At 37.9% G+C, this 25,248-nt stretch overlaps 1 protein-coding gene across 1 annotated transcript; it reads left to right on the plus strand.

The window, feature by feature from the left end:
- The first annotated feature begins 2,744 nt into the window (after nucleotides 1–2,744).
- Nucleotides 2,745–24,851, plus strand: scarf2 (scavenger receptor class F, member 2). Its single transcript, XM_057327308.1, has 11 exons — nucleotides 2,745–3,371; nucleotides 6,368–6,426; nucleotides 6,511–6,612; nucleotides 7,656–8,175; nucleotides 8,440–8,658; nucleotides 8,932–9,060; nucleotides 10,126–10,229; nucleotides 12,796–12,910; nucleotides 13,110–13,234; nucleotides 20,109–20,258; nucleotides 21,877–24,851. Exons 1-11 carry the CDS (start codon nucleotides 3,217–3,219, stop codon nucleotides 22,965–22,967), a joined length of 2,769 nt encoding a protein of 922 aa, XP_057183291.1. The 5' UTR covers nucleotides 2,745–3,216; the 3' UTR covers nucleotides 22,968–24,851.
- Nucleotides 24,852–25,248: the final 397 nt, after the last annotated feature.

A 25,248-nucleotide genomic window follows, 5' to 3' on the forward strand; every position in this document is an offset into this window, starting at 1 on the left:
TGCTTCAAATGGTTATTAATATACCAATTTAAGGACAAGATAAGGCTATGAAGCTGTTGCGGAAAAACTAATAAACCATATCTGTCACAGAAGAAAACCTTCTCCCATCCGCCATGTTGATTGTGTAAGGCACGCCCATGTCGGGAATCAAAATTATTTTCCAACTTCCCAGTGGGAAACGCGACATCAGAGGGCGTTCCATTTTTACCTCGGAAACTCATATTTCCGATAATTCCGAGAGCAAGTGAAGGCAGCATTATTACATGTCTCGTTAGAATTCTTGATTCTGCTGGTTCGTTATTCCCAGATAACAACCGCTCAATAGCAGAAACGTAACCGGATGTAGCAAATCATTTTGACAGTTTTTTTGACAAATTAAATATAAATATGTATTTTAATAACATATATGACATTACAAATTATTAAACTAAATTGCCTGTTCGTGACATTTGATCGCCTTTTCTTTCTTACCTTAAAACCTAAAGTAAACGGCTTTTCCTCGTGGAACGTCTGCATTCAGTTAAAATGAGCTAATAAAATATTTCAAATTCACATTTCATGTCCAGATTTTTTCTCATGTGGCAAGTAGCCGTGTAATAAGTGGGATAATGTACAAGCAGCCGTCTGTTATCGCGAATTAAGCCCCTTCTGTGTGATACAAGTCTGAACACACTGTCGGGGTTATTTCTTCGATAACAACCGGCTGCCTGTACATTATCCCTTACAGTACATAACATATCACTGAACATGGTGCCATCTGTGTATTCTCACGAATAACAGGCACAAATAATGGATTTAACATTTCCTTATGACAACCATTCATTTTAAAGTTGGCTAGAACTATTGAGATATGAAGCAACTAGAGACATGATAAAGTATAGTGTACTTTACGTATATCGTAAATCATTGAAATATGTTAAGAAATGTAAACGTGATTGTGCTTTTAATGCCGAAAAAGCGCATCTCTCCCATTGGGTTCAGTGGGCTTTTAGTGCTCTGTTGCCCTCACTAATATGGCGGTGCAGTTGACTTATGGCAGCAGCGGAGGAAAGCAGCTAATGCGTCGTCTAGGTATTTTTTATGTCTATGGTTTTAACACTGCGGGCTGTTCTCTAGAATGAATTAACAGCATTATGGTAAGAGCGTGGCAGGACTGATTTCAAAATAAAAGCGATCTTTCTCACTCAGCATGTCTATAAAAATTAAATAATTAAAAGTAATTAAATTATCACATGAAACACAACGTGAAAATAGCCTGATAAAAATAGTAATACAAAACAATAATACGTGCACGCTTAACTAGATTAAAAGGTTATAGTCAATATAAAATCTATTAAACCATTCTGTTTCACAAAATGTTGCAAAACAGGAAGGAATGGAGTTATTGTCTGTTTAAACAGATTTGTTTATTTTCAGCTACTGATCAGTTGAGTACAAAGCTTTAAGTAATGCATTATAATATTTATACAGACACATTATAAAAATAAGGCACTCTTTGATATCTGTGTTTTTAAACTTCAGTGGTTTTTGGTCACTCCTGAGGCAGATTTGAAAGATAAATTAATTTCTGATTATACAAAACTCACTCCGTGGTTCATCATCTGCACATACTTTTAGATAATATCAAGTCTCTTTGGCGAACATGACACAAGAGGTAAGAGAACTTCAAATGTTTTTAACATTTAAAAACAATAAATGAACAATAAGTGATTATTTGTTTATTCATTATTTTAGTCACAAATACAATCATACATATATACATACTGCTGAATTAAGCTTAACTGTTTGAACATACTTTGGAAGTTGAGCGCAAAATCATGACCTCAACAGTTTTAGGAGACCGTTGAGTCCAGATTACCCAGAATGCTCTGGGAGAGTGGAGGAGGATGATGAGAGTCATCGGAGTCAAAGAGGCACTTCTGAAGATCACACTAAACATTCTGAGAAAGATAAAGCAGACACAGTACAGACCAATGGGGGGGGCTCTGGATCATGACGTCATCATTACAGTTACTTCACTTTACTAAATATATTACAATTTTATTCAATATCATTGTGTTTTAAGTCTGACTTGAATATGGAAACATTAAAATATTGTTCATCACAATACAGTATAAAGACATCTTATGTTTATACAATGAATGTGTACTCAAGAAAATTACATCTTTGTCATGTCTACTCACACGTTTGTTGCTTCAAACCTGTTAGACATCATCTTTCTGTGCATCTTCTTTCAAATGCAATGTACATGCACAGTGATTCTCGAAGGTGGTGCTTTTTGAAGTGAAAACAGTGTAACTGCATAGCAACAACCCAGAAAACCGTAGCAACACAAGCAAGTTCAAGTTCAATTTATAAAGGCCGCTTTTATTTTGAAATCCGTTCTCTCGCGCTCTTACCGTAATGCCCAGTATGCGCGCAGCCGCTCAAGAACGGCCGAAATTGATTACATGAGGAACCTCGCCCAACTTAAAAGATTGACCTTTTAATTTTTTTAGACAATGTAAAATATCACACAATATTACACAATAGGCCTATCTATTATTATTTAACAATACTGGTGGCAGTGTGGCAATTTTACTACCTGTCACGCCATTCGCTCCTATTGCCTTAGTAAACCTAACGTTACATAGTTCAACAAAAGCAGTTTATTTAGCCCATTGAAGGCTGTCCTTCATTGACATCCATTCAAAAACCCTCCCTGCGTGCGTACTGCAACGTTACGCTTTTTTAGCTATGACTGGAGGCTTGCCTCCAAGCGGCTTTGGCTTGAACGACTTTTTCTAAGTGGAGGCTGGCCTGACCACAGTAAATGGACGCACATAAAGTTACGCAGACCTTTTGTTTCTCGACACATTTTGAAACACATCTTTTCCCAAACTTTGCACTTACAATAGATGGATTACTAGGATATTTGAAGTTTTTTTGTTTTTTTTAGCAATGCACCAGTTACATCTTACAGTGTTTGGAGCGCCAACTAAACCCAGTTCTCCGCAGGAGCTGGAGCTGGAGAAGCTGTCTCTGGTTGTATAACTTCTGCACGACCTTCTCTTCTTCCTCTGCCTGTTTTTCAGTCTTTGGAGTCCGAAACGCAGTGGATAAACGTGACGTTACGATTTAAGCGAATAACGTAACTTCCAAACTTCCCGTTGACGTTTGCAGCTGAAGGATTTCGGGCTTTGGAGATACAAAATATCAGTGTGAATTTGGAAAGGAATGCTGAGCAGAAGAGCCGCATGGAGAGATGAGGATGCTTCTATCATGGCACTGAAAGGCACTTTAGCAGTTTCTGTGGTTCTGATTTTTTGCCTTTGTTCCGTTTTTACTCACGAACTCAATCCAAAGGGCAGGAATGTGTGCAAAGCTCCAGGGTAAGTTGGATAAATTTGTTTTATAGGTTAATCCATATGCTGTTTTGATCCGAGCGCACTGACAATAAATCATACCAAAGGTTTTATGCATAAAATACAACACGAGACTGTATTGCCAAATAAATAAACAAATGCACTTGTAAAGTGTAAAAAAATATGTTGTAAGCTTTAACGTTACAGGGAGGTAAAATAGGTAAATCGCACAGATAGGGTAAAGTTGCAGATAACCTTACAATAACTTTACATTTCACGTTTTTAATTGATTGTTAATGATGTCAATTTTTAATGCAAAATGGATGAATTATACTGTATTTGAAAATGCAAAGAATTTATTGCTAGCCGTTATCTGTTGTGTGTAGTACACACGCACACACACACGAACACACGCACATTGAGTGATAGGGGGCGACACCAGTTACTCTGGGACTGAAGTCGTGGCACAGTTTACATGACAGTGGAACAACAACAACAGTAAAAAAAGTTTCAACTTATATATTTACATTAGTTAATGCATTAGCTAACAACGAACAATATTTTTATAGCATTTATTAATCTTCGTTAATGTTTGTTCATTGTTTGCTCATTGCGCTTTAACTAACGTTAACATCATTTGATTTTTACTATGTATTAGTAAATGTTAAAATGAACACAAACGCAGAAGTATTAACATGTTGTTGTAGAAGTATTGTTTATGTGAACTAATGTTAACAAATGGAACCTTGTTTTAACGTGTTAAATAAATGTAGAATCATGTGAAAAGCACCTTCTTTGACCATTCAACTTTGTATATTTAAGAGCACAAGGATCAAACATAAAGCATTATCTTTGTAATTCCACATTTGTTGCAGATTGTAAACTATTCCCTGACGTAAACACAGAAGTAATTTATCAAGGGTGCGACATCTAACCATAACACATCAGCCTACTCCATCCATTCCACATGGAATAAAATGTAGGTCACATTTTATTCCTAGTAGAATGAATTCAGAAAGCACGTCGAGGTTGATGTGAATGTCCAGATTACTGATATCACGGGCATGTGCAAACCAGTACTGTACAGCTTTCACATGGGTCTCAGGCTATAGATTTTGGATCTGATTATCATTTTGCAGATAACTCAAAAAGGATTAAATATACAGTTTCAGCCTGGCTGATATATTGGACTTTCACTAGTCATATAGATTATATATGGTATAGCTTATATGTAATTATAAAGTGATGTTATGATGTGCGTTATTCACTTCAAAGCTGCTCTTTATGTTCTGTTCTACAATGTAGTTGTATTTCAGCTCGGAGGACATTTTAGGGGAATTCTAGCCGTGTTAAGTGCTGAATAGTTTACCCGGTTGTTTTGAAATGTGTTTACTTTGAGATTAGTGGCTCCAGATGGATATCGCCGAATTCAGGATCAAAATGGAAACCACCAGATATAATCTAGAGCGTTTTCTCCCAAACGGTGCTTCTCGCAAGCTACAGACGTTGACAGGAAGTTCACGTTCTTTTCATAAAGTTGCTCAGAATTTCCTCACAGGATTTTATTGTTGTTGAACCTCGTTGGCCCCCCCAAGCGATACTCAATTTCCATTTGTTTAAGCTTTCGTCCCCGTAGGTGAACGTGGGTCTACCTTCTTATTCTGGCCGTGGTGTTTGTGTGTTGAGTTTGACATTGAGCAGGGAAGTCAGGGCTGCGGTGTAGATCATGTCTGCGGAAGACACACACACACAGGCTAAACAAACTCTGAGTGAAGGCAGAGACGACCCCCACGCTCAAGAGGAAGCGAAAGTGTGGACGAGGCCTCATGGAGGTCACATGTGGTGGAATATGAGGGGCGGCATATGTCTTACATCCGAGCAGCACTTACAGAGTATTCACTTTAAGGAGAAACCACTTGAACTGGCGATAGCAGTCATCATTTGATAGATGTAAAGGATAACCATAAAAGCTTGTTTTTTGCGTTATGTGTGTGCGCGCAATGCTGGAGTTAACTGAAGTGAAACTAGAGCTAGGCATCAATTCGACATTGATTTTCATCCATGCATTAGCTGCTTTGATGGCGTCTAGAAGTTTTAAAGGTGTATCTCATAGAAAGTCCAGATCACATTTCATCCAAATAACAAAAACTACAGTACATATAGGCCTACTGTATGCGTGATGTTGGGATTGAAGAAAGAGCATTTTAAAGGAATAGTTCATTCAAAAATTACAATTTTGTCATGATTTACTCACCCTGGATAACTTTTTTACCTTTGCAGGACACAAGATATTTTGAAAGAACGTTGGTAACCAAACAACATTAGACCCCGTTGACTTCCATTGTATGGACACAAAACATTTCTCAAAATATCTTTTGTATTCTACACAAGAGTCATAGACAGGCTTTGAACGACATAAGAGTTATTTTTTTGGTGAACTATCCCCTTAAATCAAATATGATTTCAAAGACCAGTGACCAGACCGACTTGAACTCTGGCCTGATTTAGGACCTTTGCATCACCAATCGCATCAGGCTGTGGCCTTATTTTGCATCCAATCATTGTTTCTCCATGTCTGGTGATCCAACGAAGTTATCACTTCAAACGCATGTCTGGTTTCCATGTCGCCTTCTGACAGCAAGCGGGTGGAGACGGGAATGAATGCTTACGCTTGTGTTTGTGCGAGTCTGTGTATGTTCGCTATCTGAAACATCTGCTCTTGTGAAGTTCAGGCAGATGGCACCCAGACATCTGCAGTGTTCCCGGTGAACCACATGAATGAGATGCATGCTTCGATCTCTCCTGGACGGTTGAAATTTGGGTCAGATCATTTGCAAAACAGGCTGATGCAAATTTTCAGCTGTTCTTTAAAATATTAGAGAATACTGGCGAATGTCATCGGAGTATATACTGTATATTCTCTAAATAAGAGTTTTTGAAAATCAGATTGAACACATTTGACTCAAATATGTTGTGTGTTCCAATGTACAAACTCTTAACATGATTTGTCATCTTTTTAAAAGGTCATCAGGGTTTGTGTGCTGCAGCGGATGGTCACAACAAGGCGAAGAGTGTTTAACACGTAAGTTCATTTCCCGTATGTTGAAGCACTTCCTGAGTTGTACTTCATTTGATTTGCATGTTTCTTGTGTTTGTTTGTCCTCAGCTCTCTGTCAGGGTAACTTCACTTGTAATGAGAATGAGGTGTGTGTACGACCGAACGAGTGCCGCTGTCGTCATGGGTATTTTGGGGCAAGCTGTGACACAAGTAAGTTGTCAATTTATCATGAGCTTTTCTCCAACTTTTGAATGTTTGTGTTTATTTCCCATCAGGTCTAAGACCATCCATGTGCTACTAATGTAGTCTTAAGAACCCACTTTTTGCAGATATAGACCAATTGGGAAAACGTAAGCAACGCTGATCCAGTGCTGGTCTAGAAAAACGTCCTGTTTCAGTCTTTCAACACCACACAAACGTTTGAGCAAAATACAACCAAAATGTTAAACGGATTTCTTTAAAATGATGTATACAAATGAAACCGGAAGTACATCTGGACCACTGTTTACATCTGGCGAAGTGGTCTACAGCCTACATATTTAAAATCTTTCTCTTTCTGGTAAATGTTCAGAAAACCTTGACTCATCTTGTTAAAAGGGGTGTATGCCTATGTATGTCAAACTAAGCGCTTTCTCAAATTAGAATGTCACCTTTCCATAAAAACACTTGAAGGCGACAAATCATGGTTAACTTGAACTTTTTGGCTATTTTTTAAAGTTTGTCTGCTTAAAATAGGACTGCAAGATATATTAAAATTAAATACAATTAAATATCACAAAAGTGGAAATATTCACAGTATTCTTATAGCAATGTTTTGCAATAACGAAATTATTTTGATATGATTTTGGTCAATGCAGATAGCAAGAGAGACTGACGGGACAGTAAGTGATGCTTTCTTTTCCCAGAAAGTGAAATGTGACTATATAATTGCAGTTTTTAAACATTATAATTGATTTAACATACTTTGAAGTTCATAGCACATTTTGCAAATCATGTATTGTGCAGCCCTAGCTAAAAGTGAATTTTAATCATGTTTCGCATGGTAGGATGTAGGACACCTCAAAGCTAACAAAAGTTTGTCTTTGTAGGGTAAAAATAACCTAAATAAGTAGAAATCCTTGGCAAATTAAGCTGTAAAATATTGCACATAGGGACACGCCAACATTGCACGACTCGACCACCTCCAGTGCAACACTGTCAATATATCCAGCTATTGTTTTATGACTCTCTTTAAACTTGTAAACCTCCTCCAGAGTGCCCGGCTCAGTTCTGGGGTCCCGACTGCAAGGGCCTGTGCACATGTCACCCCAACGGTAAATGCGACGACGTGACCGGGAAATGCACCTGTTACCCCAACCGCTGGGGAGCAAACTGTGAGAAACCCTGCCATTGTCAGAAAGGGAAGTGTGACCAGGAAACTGGGAAATGCACCTGCCATGCGGGTTACTGGGGAGCGCAGTGCAACAACAACTGTTACTGCAGCATCAACTCGGTGTGCGAGCAGACCTCGGGACGATGCATCTGCAATCCGGGCTGGTTTGGCCGTAACTGCGGGGCGCAGTGCAATTGCAACAACTCGCCCTGCGAGCAGTTCACGGGCCGATGTCAGTGCAGGGAGAGACTCTGGGGTCAGCGCTGCGAGCGCTACTGCCAGTGCGTCAACGGGAAGTGTAACCCGGCCGATGGTTCGTGTACCTGTAAACCCGGATACAGAGGGAAGCTGTGCCGCGAACCGTGTCCAGCTGGGTTCTATGGACAGAACTGCAGAAACAGGTTTGGAAATGTTAACATTACTTACATGTACATTTATGCATTTGGCAGATGCTTTTATCCAAAGCACTTGCATTGCATTATCCTATATATTTGTTTCTAAGTATGTGCAATTCCCTGGGATCGAACCCATGACCTTGCCGTTGTTAGCGCCATGCTCGTACCACTGAGCTACAGGAAAGCTACTAATGATAATCCAAGCATCCAAGCATTCTTCAAACTAAAACACTTTCAAAAACAATCTTGCCACGTGTTTGTTCTGTGCAGGTGCGGTCACTGTAAAGGCCAGCAGCCCTGTAAGGTCACGGAGGGTCGATGTGTGACATGCGAGAGCGGTTGGAATGGAACTAAATGCGATCAGATGTGCGCGCCGGGTTTCTTCGGAGAGAACTGTATGAATGAATGTCCACCGTGCAAAGACGGTCACCACTGCAACCGCATGGATGGCAAGTGCTCACACTGCAATCCCGGCTGGATCGGAGATCGGTACGATTTTTATATTATGGCAAACGCCATTGTAAAAAACAAAGCAAAATGCTTACTGTATAAGTTATAATAGAATATTATTGATTATTATATACAGATTCTTATCAGCACACTAGTGCGATCTAGTATATTTTACAATGACCGTACAGCATCACTATTTCAAGACTCTCTTCTCTATCATTATCACTTGATGAAATACTGTCGAGTGTGTTTTGTCAACACATTGCAATCCATAAACTTATTTACATTAACAAAGGATTTTTTGTACTTCAGCTGTGACGTGCGCTGTCCCAACGGCACCTACGGAGAAAACTGTGAGAAAGATTGCAGCCATTGTTTCAATGGAGACTGTCACTTCGCCACAGGAGAGTGTCTGTGTGACCCTGGATTTTACGGGACATAGTAAGTCACATCTCTGAGTCATGCACATATTTTCAATGTTAACCACAGCTTAGGTCATGTTGATATGTAGCCCTGTTTCCGTGCGAGTATGAATCACAATAAAACTATTGAACGTGTCATGCATAATGGTTTAAAGATGAATAACCCTTTAAACCAGGATGCTAAATGGACACTCGAAAACATAATGTTTGATTGATTATTTTTGCTAAATATTCCTACATTGAACAGTGCATTGCAGACGACAGGGGAAGCAAATTCAAAGAATTTGCGTTCGTGCACAAATATTTTAAAGCAATTTATGGTGTATTTAAGCTGTAAATGTTTGTAGGAATTGAACCCTTAAAGCCCCATTGAAATAAAAAATTACAATTCCTATTTTATCATGAAACATGGTAGCGTTTATTGTAAACATCTTACCAATGTGTGTCATTCTCTTTTTAAAATTCATGTGCCCTCATAATCTTCACTTAAAATCTGAAAATGCACTTCCGCCCTCTAGTGACTATCCATCGGCTTGGGTGGAGCATCCGTTAACTCCTCCCCTTCAACTGTCAGTCTGCTCCCAGTTCCATTTCAAAATGCAACGGCTGTTTTTGTACATCCAATCAAATCGCAGTAAAAACAAGCCACGCCCACTATTTTTTTCATTCGAAATCCGTTTCACTCAGAAATGCGTCAGAAAATGGAAGTTAAAGCGATCGCAACTTCCGGTTCACGGGTACTTTAACCTTGACAACATTTCAGCTTCAGGAAAACATACAGTAAAAATGTTTTATGAGAACATTGCTTTGTTTATAACTGCATGATATTCCTCAAACATTTTTTATATAAATATAGCAAGAAAGTCTAATAAAGTGCCCATTGACTTTAATGTTAGAATGTTCTCCGTTTCCATTGAAATGACTGTGATGACATCATCGTCATAATTGCGTAATTGCCCATAATTCCCCAAATTGCCTGATGCCGGTTTTACAGGAAGCTCCTGTTGCTATGTACACAATGCATTTACACAGTCTCCCCTCAACGGTCTGTTGTGCTTTTTGTGTTCCTCTTACCTGCTTTTAGCTGCAACCTGACATGTGAATTCGGTCAGTTTGGAGTGAACTGCGCCCAGACCTGTCCGTGCCACGACAAGAACTGCAACCCGGCCTCAGGGGCCTGCAATCTATGTAAGAGAAGCTCCATTTTGTGAATATCTAGAACATTGTGTCATTTGCCGGGGACACAGGACTCCCGAAGCATTGTGACATACTTGTGGGGTCCAACATCTGTCATATTTTCCATTACGTAAAAGGAGGGAAGATAGCTGCCCAGATGACACAGGGGTCAGCTCAAGATTCGACCCTTTGTACAAATTTACCAGTGTGTCACTTACTAAAGGTTGAACATTATGGCCCGGTTTCACTGACAAGGCTTAAAGGGACAGTTTACCCAAACATTTTAAATTCTATTATCATTTACTCACTCGAGTTGTTCCAAATATGTATAAATTTCTTTGTTTTGAGGAACACAGAGAAAGATAAAGCAGTTTTTCCTACTATGGTAGTCAATGGTGGCCAAGAACTGTTTGGTTACAAGCATTCTTACAAATATCTTTCTCTGTGTTCATCAGAACAAAGAAATGAATACAGATTAGCAACAACTTGAAGGCGAGTAAATGATGACAGAATTTTTATTTTTGAGTGGACTGTCCCTTTAAAAATGTTGAACCGTAGGATTGATGGTATTTTTTTTGGAGTGTGAGAGGTTGTGGGTTTAAATCCACCCTGGTAAACACTTTTAAGTTAGTGGTGAGTAGGGATGTAACATTACCGGTTTTATGATAAACCACGATTAAACGTCCAACAGGTTAGTAATATCATGCCTTATATTAGTTATCATTAAGCCGTACCAACTTATCGTTATTAACGGTAAATACTGTCCAGCGTCAGCCAAAGTTAGCAACAGTATAACAGAGGCGCATTATGAAAGGCGGGTTTTGTTCATTTCATGTCAGGAGTGCAAAATAAACAAGCAAAATAATGTTATTAATATGAGACATACATATTCATCCTCGTCTGCTCCCGTTTATTTGTGATCACAGGGCTTTTAGTCCAAAATGTGCATATTGGGGGAACTATAGATATACTGAAACACGTTTACTTCATATGTCTTTAGACAGACATCTGTTTCTTTGGCGTTCGCTCTTATGACTGCAGGTGTCTCCTGGGTCCTAAAGTACACCTATTACTCACGATACATGCAGACATTTTCTGATTTGTGTTGCTTTTATATTAATGTCTGATTTACTTACTTCAGGTTGTGTTCAACCTGAACAAGAGAAACTTTTACCTAATGACCCCATTGTGCCAGAATTAATATTAATGTTATTTATTTGATGTTTATGACAACAAAAAGTGCGTTTAGCAATAATACTGATAATCGTGATAATGTTGTTCACTATAATCGCGATGTGAACTTTTCAAACCGTCACATCTCTAGTGGTGAGTGGATCTGTATTTGCGACACTGCATATGTGGTTGTATTGTTGTTGTCTGATGTTGTTTTGTATTTTTTGCATTTCGGCTTTTTTTGTATATTGTGGGAGATGCCTATGTATGCAGCTTTAAATTAAATAAAGTATATATTAAAATATGCCTTTCCTACATTAAACATAATTGGGTGTCATTTTCAAGCATACAATGATCAAAATGCAGCATAGATATGTTATAGATTTGAGAGATTTGAGATTTTATGAGATGTTTTATGCTTTATGACTTCAGAAGACTTGGTATTTCATACACTGGGTGGAATTGTATAGAATTAATTGACTTTTTTTAGGACTGAGCTAAAAAGGAAGACACTATTTACTGAAAATCCTGTCTTAGTATCATGTACAATTAACTTTCATCCGGCTTATTCTTTAATATCATGGCATTAGATCAACTTTTAATATGAAGCTTTGTCATGTCCCTTTAAAAACACACACAGCAACAGTTGCTGTCTGTGTGCATGCACGTAGTCCTCACTATGTAGGTCACCGCAGTTTAACATGGCCGTCCTGATGGGCTTTCCAGAGCAGTGTCGAGTTTTACGGCTGGGTTTTTGGCCTGTGAGAGCGCCTGTGCTGTTTCACACAGCTGAGAGAAATACTACAGGAAGAGAGTGAGAGAAACGGCCAGGAGGAAAGGTGTGGGTCAGCACAAGAACCTGAGTGGAAGCAGTCATGATGTCATGGCGGCAGACCGCAGTGAGGCTTTCCTCTAGACAGAGCATTCAGGACATGTGGATGTCCCACACCCTCATGCTACACCCAGAGCGAGAGCGTCTCTTTTCTCTCATAAATCACAGAGAAATGAAGGTTGTTGGCTGTAATGCTTTAACTCTTGTTTGTTCATTATTTATATTTTTCTCTGAGTTTGTTTTGAATTACATTTTGACAGAATCGCAAAACAATCTGAGTTGATCCAGTTTTTATTTTCTGCAAATAAACGTAAATAAAATCAATATTTTTATTTCAAATTTAGGGAAACTATTCTCCGAATTAAACAAAATTAATCATTTTACCCAAACACATGAAAATAATTTAGAAATGGTCTAATGTTTTTTTATTGTTTTGTGTCTCCAGTTTTCCTTTGGGTGCTTTATACACCAGAGTTGCATTTTGGTTCCCCGTTCGGCAGTATTACAATCTCCATCCGTCCTGGAAATCGTTTGATTTGTGGCGTTTGTTCATGTTTTTGATCTTTTTCTCAGATCCTAACCAGCGGATGGGAGTTATAGCTGCAGGAACATTAGTGACGTTCCTGTTTATCGTCCTTCTCTCCCTGTTGTGTTGCTGTTTCCTCTGTAGTAACAAGAACAATCGCAAGTGAGTTTGAAAACCACACCAAATGATATTAAGGGTTGAAGATTTGTCTTAAGAAAAAACGTGATAAAACGTGGACGTGTAAAAATGTCAACTTTTGACTAAGCCTGTCTGTATTCATTGTTCCTCTGGATTCATCTCTCGACACCGACACAAATCCACAGTTATACAAAATGGTCTAACGTCATCGTTTCTCTTTCAGCGCTGACCAGGAAAACTCCACCAACAGCAAGAAGGCCAAAATAATCCTCTGTGGTGGGTTCAGTCGAATCAGCACCAAACTTCCCCGAATCCCTCTTAGGAGACAAAAACTACCTAAAGTCGTTGGTATGTCTGTATTTTCCATTATCTTGTAACAAGTATAATTCGGGTCACACTCTTAAAAATAAAGGTGCTTAAAAGGTTCTTCACAGAGATGCTATAGAAGAACCATTTTTGGTTCCACAATGAACCATTCAGTCAAAGGTTCTTTACAGAAGCGTCTCTTTCTTACCCTTTTATAATCTGAAGAACCTTTTTTTCACCACAAAGAACCTTTTGTGAAATAGAAAGGTTCTTCGGATGGTAAAGGCTCTTTATGGAACCATTTAGAAAAAAAAGGTTCTTCTATGGCATCGTGAAGCACCTTTATTTTTAAGAGTGCCATTTTAATGTCCTATTTTAATGTGATTATAAAAAGATGTTCATCTAATGGAGTGCAATGAAGTCAGTCTCAAGATTTGTCTTTTAGGGACAATTTCCTGGGGCCAGTTGCATAAATTTAGCCGCTAAGTCTCACTGACTAGCAATTATTTAGGACCAATCTGTCTTACTTTTCAGATTTCAATTAGACCAATCTACCTTTTTATGTAACTGATTTTATGAAGTTATGACCAGTCTTGAAGAAAGAAATGAGATCACTAACTTGTAAGACTAGTCTAGTAGTTTATGCAACCGGCCCCTGGACAGGGCTTAAGCCTAGTCCCAGACTAACTTAAATGTAAGTGTCTTGGTCGAAAACAACTTGCCACTGGCATATCTAAAAATATATCTGTGCCACTGTTTTGTCTGAAGATGCACACCAGTAATGTTTTTTTTAGGGCTGTCAAACGATTAATCGCGATTAATCGCATCCAGAATGAAAGTTTGTGTTTACATAATATATATCTGTGTACTGTGCAAAATTATTTTGTAGTTATTAACACATACACATACATGCATATATTTAAGGAAAAAATCTAAAAATTAATAAACATTTATATATAATTTGAATTATTAGTCAATTGAATTATTAGTCACTGCTCCGGGGGTACGTGTGTTCACTACTCTCTGGATGGGTTAAATGCAGAGGTCACATTTCGTTGCCTTGTACATGTGCAATGACAATAAATTGAATCTAAATCTAAATCTAAAAAAATCTATAAATAATATTTCCTAAATATGTATTCATGTGTATGTGTTTGTATTTATAAATACAAAATTAATATGCACAGTACATAGACATATATTATGTAAACACAAACTTTTATTCTGGATGCTATTAATCGCGATTAATCGTTTGACTGCCCTAGTTTTTTTGTAAAGTATGTTTTTGAAAACGACTTATATATCCTAATTTAACTAAACCCTAGTCCTGGTTTAAAATAATCCCTGTCTGGGAAACCGCCCCTAAAAGACTTAAAACAGATCTTGAGACTGACTTCATTGCCCTCCATTTAGAACCAAAATGACTCTCTTTACTTTTAAATTATAGATTAAAGTCAAGTGGCCAAAGTGCCTAATGGGATGTTGATGGTTTGAATAGAATCCACAGGGACTTTATTTTTTTGGCTGTTTGCAAGTGTTTGAGTCTTTATCTTTTCCTTGAATTTCCTCATTTCCTTTTTTTATTAAAGCATTATTAAAGCATCTATAAATCAATGTGCATTGGGTAAAGCGTAATATAATTGAAATAAAATTGCATGGAAACAGATAACTAATCCTCAATGAGAGATGACTAATTTTTTTGTCATCATGGAACCGTTTTGTAGTTGAGGAACTGGATTGCAAACAGCTTGCAGAAGTTTACTTTAAAGACCTAATTTATATTCCCATGCAAATATATTATACTTTTTAATTAGGGATTTGTTCACAATATTCATATTAAAAGAGAATTAAAGGTACATAAATAAGATGAGCAAGTTAGGTTGAGCTGTCGGTTACGATTTCATGGTAATATCAGTTTGCCATCATTTGAATTAAAGGAAATAAAGTAACCTACAATGTTTCAAGTATGGATGACAATAGAGAAGTGAAAGTTATGGATTGCCGCTTTAAAGGAAATTGATCTAAAAATAAAACTTCTATCATCATTTACTCGACGTTATGTTGTTTAAGATGTGATACAATAATGCACATTTCCCAAATTTGGTTTATTTAGTTTTATATGCTTTTCTTAAAGACAACCGGGTAACATTAGAGTGTAAAAAACAGCTGGTTTGTTAAAAAGAATATGGACGTCACAACTATTTAACACAATATATAAAACAATGCTCCAGTGTGTGGACAGTGGGTCACGGATGAGAGAGAACAACGAGCCAATGAGAGAAAGCTCCAAGCCGTGCTGCCCTCTTAAAGACATGTGCTTCCTCGCCTAATTTAACACATTACAGAAGTTAAAAAGTCATTGCCGTCGGGCTTGGGTAACAAAGTCCTCTTTAAACAATAATGACACTGTTGGTTAGGGTCAACCATGGCCTGCAGCTTGTTTCAATAAACCTTCAGGCCGTGAAACCCAGGAGAGACCAATCACATGGTGCAATGCAATAATGAGGTGGCACTTTATTCTAAAGATATTTGAGAACCAGGTTGTGACAGAATTTGAGAGGGAGAATAAAAAGCAAATGCAGATGTAGATGTACCAGATTCTTTTCTGGTCTTCCCCACCCCCTCATACTTCTCACTTTATGGGAGGAGCTGGATGAAAATATCACTCGTGCTTCCTTCTCTTCCTTTTGCGAGCCGGCGGTTCTGCTGTCCTCATTGGCTGACCACAGGCGAAAGTGAGGTCTGCTATTTTTTCCCTTTCTTTTCTTCCCCACTTTTTTGTAACTCTACCCTATTAGGAGAGCAGTGGGCTGTGGGGGTTCTTTAGACGGGAAGTGACCAAATATACCTCTGGGTATTTCAGAGCTGTTTTTAACCACGTTGCAGTTGGTAATGATGGATTTAGAATAGGAAAAGGGCGAAAAATGTTTACCCCCTTCTTCTCCTGAGAGTTTCACATTGTGTTTCTGTACATAGTTTAAATAAAGATGTGTAGGGAAAAAGCATCACTTTACCAGGCATTTTGCTTTAAAATGGCCACTGTACGTCAGCGCCGCCACATATTGGTCAGGGCAAAGCCAACTATAAACACATACAAGTGAATGGTGGAGCTGCGGTTTTCTGCATATAAACACAATAACGGGTTAATTTCTCAACTAATTCCAATACTTGATTATTTATACGTGGAGTACAGAAACGTTATGGCTACAGTTAAAGATGGTAAGACTTGAAAAAATATGAATTGTCATACGGGACTGTTAAAACCCAAGCTTGTCAAGCGTTCATTTAGGCTTAACAATTGTGTACACATTGCTGATGTGATGTAATTTAAGGTAGATGAAATGCACATAAAAGCTCGTTCACTTTTATTTGAATCAATCTCAACATGATGTGTTTTATTCTCGACTAATACGTCCACGTGTGGTTATTTTATTCTGTTGCTTGTCCTGCATATACAGCATCCCTAACTGAACATCTCAACTGCCATCTAGTGGATTTACAGAATAAGAGGCTCAGTTAATGTATATTTCACAATTCCTTATAATTAATATATAATACATAATTCATCTTTGTCATAAGTATACCTATAGAGATATTAAGAACCTAGGGACAAGATAAATTTGTACTCTACGTATATCGTAAACCATTGAAATGTGTTAAGTAATGTAAACGTGATTGTGCTTTTAATGCCGAAAAAGCACTTCTGATATACAGTATATTTATGTCTATCTGAGTTCATTTGGGCTCAAAACATAACAGGCGCAAAGAGTTTAATTGGTATGAAACCGAATGTCCAATGAATGTCAAACGTCAAACTAACTTTACCGCGGTCATTTGATGATATATGCACAGTGTTATTTATTTACACTGTGTTCTGCAGTTATCTGATGGTATTTGATGCTGTCCTGTATTCCATGCAGTCGGGCCATCTCCTCCTCATGCGCTCATAGTGCGATGGCGAGACAGCGCTGCTTAAATATTTAGATTAATTTGATTTAAGATTTGAGTTGGATTTTACAAGAAGGTGCATGAAACAATTATCACTCTATACAAGCGTAAATAACTTTAATCTTCATGATAATGTGGATCTTTACCGGATATGAAGTGAAATGAAATGTGTGTGAGGCATTAATAATCGTTCTTATCACATTTATTTTCTGCAATCTAACTTGAGTTCACTAACTCGCCATTTGTGTCGCCAATTCCCCTTGTCTCCAGACAAGGTGCGCACATTCTCCCGTCAAGTTTGCTATTAATTAATCACAACCTTTGCTTGTGAAGTGGTGTACACACGTTTCCAGCCCCGTTTTCTGCATACGCATTGTTTCTAAATGAGACCATTTAAACCAAATGAAAGTGATAAGAAATGATTTTATGTGACATTTTGCATTCAATGCAACCAATGCAAAACAATGCAAACAAACGTTTTCGGGTACAGATTAACATTTTAGTGATTAAAATGTATCTTTTTTACGTTATGGTAGTATTTGATGTAATGCTTTTAATTGTATTAAAGTTAGTTTTATTAAAGTTAAATAAAGTTAATTTTATTAAAGTTATATTGTAACCATTTTTAATTCAATTCAACTGAAATTAATTTCTATAGCACAACATTTTGCGTTGTTGCAAAGCAGCATATCGTCGCTGTCCTTCTTAAACCTTGTATGTCCGAATTGTTTTTCACTGTAGTTTTTAAATTATGACGTACTGTGTTGTCAAAGTTGACCAGCACTTTTTAATACTTTTTATTGGTTAGATATTTGCAAAACCCAGTGACAAGCATAAAGGGTGACTGAGACATAAATAATGATTTATGGCAAACAGTAAAAATCACAAAGCATTAGGGATGTAACAATATCAAAATCTCGCTGTACGGTAATACCTCTGTATAAAGTCCACTGTATGGTATTTATTGCTTTATTTAAAATGCCAAATGATGATTTTAACTCATACCTCTAAGCAACAGCTATGATTCGAGGATAAAGAAAAGATATAGTATGAGATGGGTCAAATTGCCTAAAAATCCCTTTTATAAAATAAAGTAATTGCACCAGATTGACCTTGCCAAAGGTAACATCTACTATTTTTTTTACATTCTCTATGTTAGGCCCGGAAGACCTATCGTCTCATACAGTCATGTGACCACGATAATATTGAGACAATTTTGCTATTGCAATAACACAATATCGATAATATTGTTACATCACTACAAAACACGGAGATACGAGGTTTCAGAAGGACAGCAGCGATATTCAATATACATTATTGTCATAAAGATAACAGTAATGAGATTTTTTTTGTGGTCATTGTTTTACACTTTACACAACAAGAATTTTGTGGATGAATGCTTAAATTAATACAGTCCATGCATAAATACTTTAAAATGCAGATGGTCCTAAAACTGGTGTGATTTTTTTTACATTTCTTTCACTTTTTTGAGGCCATGTGACTTGTTCTAGGGCTTGATGTAGTTTTTTTGTCCATTTATAAACATGTTTCTATAGGCGTCAGAGAAACAGGCCACCTGCTGCCTACAGTAACAACAGAGCTTTTTTCGCAGCTGTGGATGAGCCACTAATGCACTTTTGTTCAAGGTCTGTAAAGCGATGGGGTGGGCTGCCAGACCAAGTCTCTCTGTGTCCGTCGAAGACAGCAGTTGTCTGATGTCAGTAACCCTTATTACACCATTGCATCTGTTTGTATGAATCCCCGACACGCATGTTGTGCATTTTACCCACAATGACCTCGTGAATCCCTATGATCAGCAGCAGACACAGAGATAAGATTTTCCTTTGACATGAAGTTTTCGCCAGCTGTTCGGAAAACGAATAAAGAGTGGAATGTAAATTGTTACGTTATAGGCGATTCTCCAAAAATGCATTTTATTTCTCTGTGGTTTACAGCGCTATGTGCTGCAGAAATGTTTAGTTTTGCAAATGTTAGAGTTTTACCGTGCTTGGAGAGATGAGCTCTGAGAAATGAGTAAGATGAGCCCTTTGCAAATAGCAAAGAAAAGCAAGAAGCATCTACGTTTGCTCAAATCAAGTATAGTTAAACTAAACAGTTGAGTTTTGGAGTGTTTTTCACTTTGAGAGTGTAGAAACCAAAGTAAACAGCCCGTGGTTCCTCAAGTGTCTGAAGAATCTTTCACTCTGTACGTCTCAGCCGCTAGGCCAAAGTAACATTTGTTTCTGTAGTTTTAAACCAAGATTAAGAAAACCTTTTTATTTTTTTGGACTGATGCACAATGGATGAATGTTGCGCAATATCTCGTATACAGAATGTGGTTACTTTTGATTCATGTTGACTTTGAAGTATGACGAAGGTTGTTTCAAAGGTTGCACGGCTAAATAATAAATATTAAAAAGACCATATCAGGACAGGCTAGCTTGTGTGGTTGGCGAATACTTCAATGCCTCGTGGCGGAAAGGAGACCACAGGAATCTCTAGCCAACCATCTTTTCTAGGTCAGCATGAAGGCATCATCACATTTAAACTGTCCAGACGGAAATGCTCTTTTTTATGTTTTATGGCATTCAAAGCAACACAACAACAAAAGGAAATGACATGATATAAATAAACTTAAGAACATGATTATTATGTTTATGGTGCAACTTTAAGATCCAATAAAAAGTATAAATGATATCCATATCTTATATTAAGTGAATAATCAACCTGATTCTCCACACTAAATTCTTTCCTCTTTTGAGAATGTCACTGGTGTGCTTTAAAGTGCAGAATCTGCCATCAACGCTGGCTTTCAAACCGATTCTCTGCGCTCATTCTGTACACTTCATGGCCTTGTCTGTCACCAGTGCACGCCGGAGAGCCTAAAATCTCCACACACATGCTGTCAAAGAGCTTTTGTCTGCTGAGCTAACCTTTCTGTTTGTTTTCCTCTTGTCCAAACTCTTAGTCACCCACCATGATCCAGAAAACACCTTCAACAGTATTATCGAGCCGCCCTCCGTGGTGGACCAACCTTCTCCTTCGTGGTCGTCCCAGGAGTCCTTCTCTTCCTGCGAGACGAGCGAAGACGACCATCATTACTCCCTCCCACCCGAAGGTGAGACAGTGGGAGGTGCGGGAGATCTGTTTGTCCAAATAGAGATTTAATTAAGAAGTCTCCTAATCTGACCCAGTTCTGTGGTAAACGTCCTTTGGGGGGGTGTATGTCATGTGTAGAGAGATAATACAAACAGCAAATGCTAAAAAACACAAAGTCAGCAGATGATAGTCTTTCAGGATGCGACTCAGGCCTCTTCTTGCATAAATTGTGGTATTGGAAAGGAATTGTTTCGGGTTTGCTGCCAAAATTGATTTTGTAAGTGTGAGCAAGAAAACGCGAATGTGTGCTTTAAAGGTTAATGCATATGCATTGATGAGATATATATATATATATATATATATATATTTAAAGCTTTTCTTCAGATCATAACATCACTCACTGTCCTTCCGAAACCTTGTATGTCCAAATTCGCAGTTTTTTAGGAAATGGAAAAAACGCTGTACTGTGATGTCAAAGTTGACTAGCACTTTTTAATCGCTTTTATTTGTTAGATATTTGCAAAACCCGGTGACAGACATAAAAAGTGACTAATAATAATGATTTATGACAAAAAATAGAAATCACGAAATGGAGATATGAGGTTTCAGAAGGACAGCAGCGATCATTTTGTTAATGCTGTTATTCATTTTTGATACATACATTTTTAGCTATTTTTAACAATACATCAGTATGATCAAAATTTAAACCATGTTCAGTATAACTTACTGAAAATAAAAATGATACATAAATTATTAATTGCATTTTGCAACAATAAACATTTCAGTGCTACAATGCCATTTACGCTGAAACATGATATGACAATTCAGCGATCAGTTATCTTAAAGTGATCTTCTTGTCATTTCAAACCCGTATGACTTTCTTTCTTCCGCAGAACACAAAAGAAGATATTTTGAAGAATGTTATTAAATCGAACAGTGATGGCACCCATCCACTTGCAGTGGTTTTGTGTCCATACAATAGAAGTGAATGGGTGCCAGCGCTGTTCGGTTACTAACTTTCTTCAAAATACCTCCTTTTGTGTTCTACAGAAGGTTTGAAATGAAAATGACAGGGTGAATAAAACATGAAAGAATTTTCATTTTTGGGTGAACTATCCCTTTAAGTGAAATTGTATTAAATAAATAATTTGTGTTAAATAAATAATAAGTATATTTACAAAAGATAAATGAATATAAAAATAAAATAAATATATATTTTATTTTATAATGAGATGTTTTTAACAATTAATTTCTGATCTAGGGCTGTCACGATATTGATTATTATAGCCCAAAAGAGTTCATGATAACAATATTATTGTGATATCTACTCTATTAAAAAATAACAAAAATAAGTCAAATTCATCTTTAATTTTGTTTAAATGTATTTACTTTTTGTGGAGAATGAATCACACTCAAAGTAAGTGTAGGAAAGCAGAGAGAGTGTTTTAACCATTGTGGGTGCAAAACCGCCACCTATTATGTTGGGGTGTTTACCAGATACTGCCACTGAATTATTTTTATGATATCATATAGGTAATATTAACACAATATCAATAATCGCAGTTATTAAAGTCACTATTATTATCAATATGTAGCACACACTTTCTCTAACATCTTTTGTTTTCTCTCTTGCTTAGAATCTATGAATGACAGTTGTGAGAAAGGAAGTGCTGCTCAAGAAAACTCATCAACACCCCATGAAGATGATGCAGGAGAGTACACGTCCCTCAAAGACACCACAAAGCCGTCTGTTAATGACGGTTCCGAGCAGCCACTCCTGAAGTTCTCTGACAGCGAGGGGTCCACCAGCGGTTCCGAGTCCACCATGGGCGCCGTTTACGCTCATATAGCCCGTCTTTCAAAACACTCCAAAGAGGAGGAGGAAAGTTTGGCACCGGAGGTCAAAGGTAACGGCAAAGCACCATCTCCAGAGAAGACAAAACCTCGTCCTCCTGACCCTTCAACCAAACCGAAGATATCTTGGATCCACGGAACAGCTGGAAGCAACCAATCAGAGCAAGGCCAGACTCCGACAGCGCAAAACGAGAAGAAGAGCTCTGGAAAGGTTGATGAGAAACAGAGGTCAAAAGAGAAGTCGAGCAAGAACGCTGAGAAGCATCAAGACAGCAAGAAGGCCAATGGAAACGAATCCCCAAGCAAAAGCAAAGCCTCTGAAACCATAGAGCACCTCAATGGAACATTCCAAAATGCCTGGAAGAAGATCGGCAACTTCCACTCGGACAAGAAAGCCAACGACACCAGCAAAGATCCGCCCAAGAGTCCAAAACTCATGCATCCGCACATGAACTCCGAGGCTGCCACCCTACTGGCCGCTCAGCTGAAAGAGAAGACCCAGAGCCTAAATCGAAATGAGGGTCTCACGGTGGGGGTCAAATCCAATGGCGTCTCGACCCCTCAAGTCAACAAAGAGAAACCGACCCCACCTCAAAAGACCAAGCGTTCTGTAACGGGGAGCAACAAACCCCTCCTGCCTACCTCCAGTAACCTGCAGAAGATGGTGGCCCCTATTTCAGACTCGACCCCTGAGCCTAAAAGTCCAGAGAAACAGGGGGTAAACGGGACCAAGGTAGAAGTGGAAGGCGATGTCACACCAAAGAAAACGCCCATCAAGAAACCACCGAGGAAAAAAGGAAAGGAGGGAACACTGGAAACGGAAAGCAAAACCACTCCTAAGACGGCCATTATGCCACCTCAGACGGTCAAATAGAGAGGAGCTCTGCTTTAAAACTGATCCTCACACATTTCTCTTACTTCTATGCCATCTTGGATTTGTTTTTGTTTTCCGAGCTCATCTCAGTGCATTCTGGGATTGATCTTGTGTGAAGAAAGCGTGATGCTGCCTTTCAATTAGATCTTTGTTCTGGAATAGACTTCGCATCAGCATGCATACGACGCCTTAATACTAGACATCCGATTCTTTTTATCAGACTTGTTTCATCCATTTTTTGAGAACTTGTGACACCTTGTGCAGGATTTCCTATCTTTAGGAATTGGACGATGGACGATGAACGAGCTGCTTATAGGATTTATTATTTTGAAGGATTTTGGTTCTCATTAAGTCCTGAAATCGGAAACAACACTTAACTGCAATGACCGTACAGGTAAATAAAGGAAGATTTTGTGTAATAAGCTTATTCCCTACACTTTCGGTTTTATCTACACCATGAAGAAAAAATTTGAACAAGACTTCATGTTTTTGAAGGTTGATTTGGTATAAAGAACAAACCCATGATACTGAAGCGGTACAGGATTGATGCAAAAATATGTTTTACTCTTATTTTCTCTCAGGCTTATGTGTATGTTCTATACAATACGAGTGATATCAAATCAGGAGAATTCACTGTTTTGATTCTAAGATAATGGTCTGCTTTCATACGTTGTATATAAAAATATGCAGTTTAGCCAAAGACCAGCATTCCCCCATCCATTCACAATGGAACCACATGAAGGTTCATGTATTACACGTGTGTGTCTGTTCTTAGTGTTCAGTAGTTTAGATTTCATCTTGTCAGGTTAGATATTTTTGCCAAATTCAACTCTGAATAGGATACTGGTTGGCCAGCAGCTTAGACCAGCAAAACTACCTTTGTTAGTTTGGTCAAGCTGAAGATTTGCTCGTCTCATTTTAGCTCTTAGTAGTTAACAACTGTTCTGTTGTGTCTGTCTTTTGCCAAAACCAGAGCCATAGAGAGAGAGTCACGTCAACTTCGTTCACTTAAATGGAACTCTTTTTTTTCACAGAAAAACAGACCGATTGGGATGAACTTTTAACACATTTAAAGGCGCGAATAAAAAGAATTAAAAGACATAAACAACTTCATGGAACTATCTGAAGGCTCCATGAATCATGTGACGCTCGAGAATTTTGAACTTCCGTTGACGCGACTCTCTCTCTCAACGGCCCTGGCCAAAACGATCAGTTATGTGCATTGTGATCCAAAACCATGGCTTGTAAAATTCACCTGCCGTTAGCAACATAATTTTTCATCTGACATTGCAAATACTTTCGCACATCAGCTTTGAATTTCTTGGTCATATTTGGATAAAGAACTCCAACTCTTAAATCACCAATAATGCTTTTTATCCATACAAATTACTTTGTAGCATCCTGCAAAACTTTACCAAATCATTCTTTGAACAACTTAATGCATAAAAATACCTTTTGTGAAAATACCAACCAGCCATATATCATTTTTTTAACAGCATTGCTTGAGTTGAAATATCTGTTAAGAGATTGTAATTGTCATGTCATATAATACTCTTTATTATATTTTGCAGTATTGTTGTATATTAGCATTATGATAGGACATGTGTTATAGAAGTGTTAGTTTGGCTTTCAAATTTGTTTACTACCGAGTTATGGACAGCAATGCTGTGTTGTCATCGGTTTTAGGATAGAAACAAGATGCCAGTATTAAGCAACGAAGTCAGTGGTTCTCAAACCCGGGGCCCCAAGATAGATCCAGTAGGGCCATAGATTTTGTGGCATTTTATGAAATAAAGCAATATATCAAATTTTATGCAATCAAACATTAGACAAATAAAACCACCAGCCAAAAGAATTGATGTTCCAGCATTGTATAACTGAATGTTTTTTGTTTAATTAAAATTCTAAGTTTAAGATTATACGTCTTTATATGGGGGCCGCAAAGCGATGCACTTAACACAAGGGGGGCCTTACAACAAAAAAGTTTGAGAACCACTGAACTAAGCAGTACCTCCCATTTAGGTACAACTTTATTAAGCACAAACTTGAGATTAAGACTTCATCTAAGGGTGTTGACTTGTAAATGAATTCTTAGTTTTGTCTGAATGCTTTACTTTTTCTATTCAGTTACAGCAAAGCACCAAAAATGTTAAGTTGACCAAAGGCCTTTTCATTTTTTATCTGTTTCTTTGTTTATTGTCCCTAACACCCCACAGCACTTGCAAATCTTTTTTAAGCTGATTCCAAAACGAAAGATGAAGGAAAAGAAAACTAGATGGTA

Source organism: Triplophysa rosa, linkage group LG2 (genome assembly GCF_024868665.1).
Source record: "Triplophysa rosa linkage group LG2, Trosa_1v2, whole genome shotgun sequence".
NCBI classification, from domain to species: domain Eukaryota; kingdom Metazoa; phylum Chordata; class Actinopteri; order Cypriniformes; family Nemacheilidae; genus Triplophysa; species Triplophysa rosa.